This window comes from Trypanosoma equiperdum (genome assembly GCF_001457755.1).
Source record: "Trypanosoma equiperdum strain OVI genome assembly, contig: ctg_241, whole genome shotgun sequence".
Lineage (NCBI taxonomy): Eukaryota > Euglenozoa > Kinetoplastea > Trypanosomatida > Trypanosomatidae > Trypanosoma > Trypanosoma equiperdum.
Genome location: NW_027124134.1, coordinates 1 through 1,655, shown reverse-complemented (window position 1 = coordinate 1,655; position 1,655 = coordinate 1). Strand labels below are relative to the sequence as shown.

Here is a 1,655-nt window from a genome sequence, read left to right as displayed (position 1 = left end):
TACAAACAAACGAAAGTAAGTGGGAAAAAGAAAGACAACATTAAAACAAAAAACAAAAGAAAGAGAGCACTAGCAACAAAACAATTAACGATCACACATAAAAGATTCGGAACGGTTTGAGGTGCATAACTCTAAACGAGACTAAAAAGTAAGAAAAACGAATGCCAATAGAAAGAAAAACAACGAAAAATCAGCTAATGTGATTGAACATAAAACACACCCAGTGGACAAAGGAGCCACTCGGAACATGGACTCACCTCTGCAAGCAATGCAAATGACCACCAAATAATGATGGGTATCGGCAAGTGTTTCTTTTGGCAAGGGAAACAACAACAATAATAATAAACAATAACAACGACTATCGAAAGCTATCATTAGGCGGCTTTCTTATTTATAAGTTCCCTACATTAAAAACTCAAGGAAGAGAGTAAGGAGGAAAATGGGGATGATGAAAGAAGAGTTGGATGTGGGAGAGGATGTCTTCTTTCCACACTCTTTTCCTCTCTCGATCATGTATTCAATCCCCATAACATTCCATTTCACATCCTTTAGATTCACACTAAAACACATCTAACGAACATTTGCACACAGACAAGTACCAATGAAATGACACACCCACTCGCGAAACCCTTCCCTAATATGTGGTGGAGGGAACATCGCCCCTTTTACATAGATGATTAAAAGCATTTTCTGTACGTACGTTAGCAGGGTTGTGCGTATACTCTGATCCCTTTCCGTATACTTCTTCCACACTACTTTCCTCTGCCCTGTTGCGTTTCTTTTTCTTGTCTTCTAGCTTGGCAAACTCTTCTATCGTCAGTTCCGCTACCGAAAGCCCAGAATCACCGAAGGGTTCTGCTCCCCCCGCCCGCCGCTGCTGTTGACTTAAACTTTCGAGGAGCTCCACAACTGAAGGGCCGGGAAGCGCATCAGGCGTTGGGCCGTTTTCCCTCACTAACTCCACCACACGAGATATCGTAGCGCGCCTCCCATCTGCCATCGTGATGAGGGGTGGCCTGCCTTGATAAGTATTGCTACGCATTTCCCTATCCGCCAATACCTCCGTCACACCTACCATAGAAGCCAGTGGAATGCCTTCATGCACGTAATTGTTGGCCAATAATATTTCAATGGCTTGACGTGTCAAACGGCTGCGCGCACGCTCCTGGCTGCTCTGCCCAGTTGCCTCCCGCCGACCCTGTCGATGCGCTCTCGCCAGCTGAGCTCGACGACGGCGCTGTTTCACCATCATGTACTCAGTCATTACGACGGCAACGCACGCAAATAGAAAAGCAGCGAAAGCAAGGTTTATTGCTTGCGTAAGCTCCATCTTTTTACTATCTTCTTCCTCACCCTCCCTAATCTCCGAACCTTTCCGATGTCCTTCACTCCCTAAAACCCACAAAAATGTACTGCTCCCTACTTGTTGTGAGATTTCAATGTCGTGGTAACACTGCCGTTGACTCGGTGGGAGAGGGATAACTTCCGCCTGACGTTTGTAACACCCGCGACCAGAATGAGGAACTATTGGGTTGGTGCACGGGTTTTTGGGGCTTTGTGTATTTGTGTGTGTGTGTCGAGGGGGGGGGGGTAGAGTGAAATGGGATGGAGGAAAAACGATAATAATAATAGTAATAATAATAATATAAGAGTGT

The 1,655-nt window shown here is 45.3% G+C and overlaps 1 protein-coding gene across 1 annotated transcript; it reads right to left on the bottom strand.

Moving 5' to 3' along the window:
• Positions 1-634: 634 nt before the first annotated feature.
• On the bottom strand, positions 635-1,330 carry TEOVI_000080600 (uncharacterized protein; the record flags this gene model as incomplete). The annotated part of the gene is made up of 1 exon (XM_067224140.1): positions 635-1,330. One exon carries the CDS (start codon positions 1,328-1,330, stop codon positions 635-637), a length of 696 nt encoding a protein of 231 aa, XP_067080241.1.
• Positions 1,331-1,655: the final 325 nt, after the last annotated feature.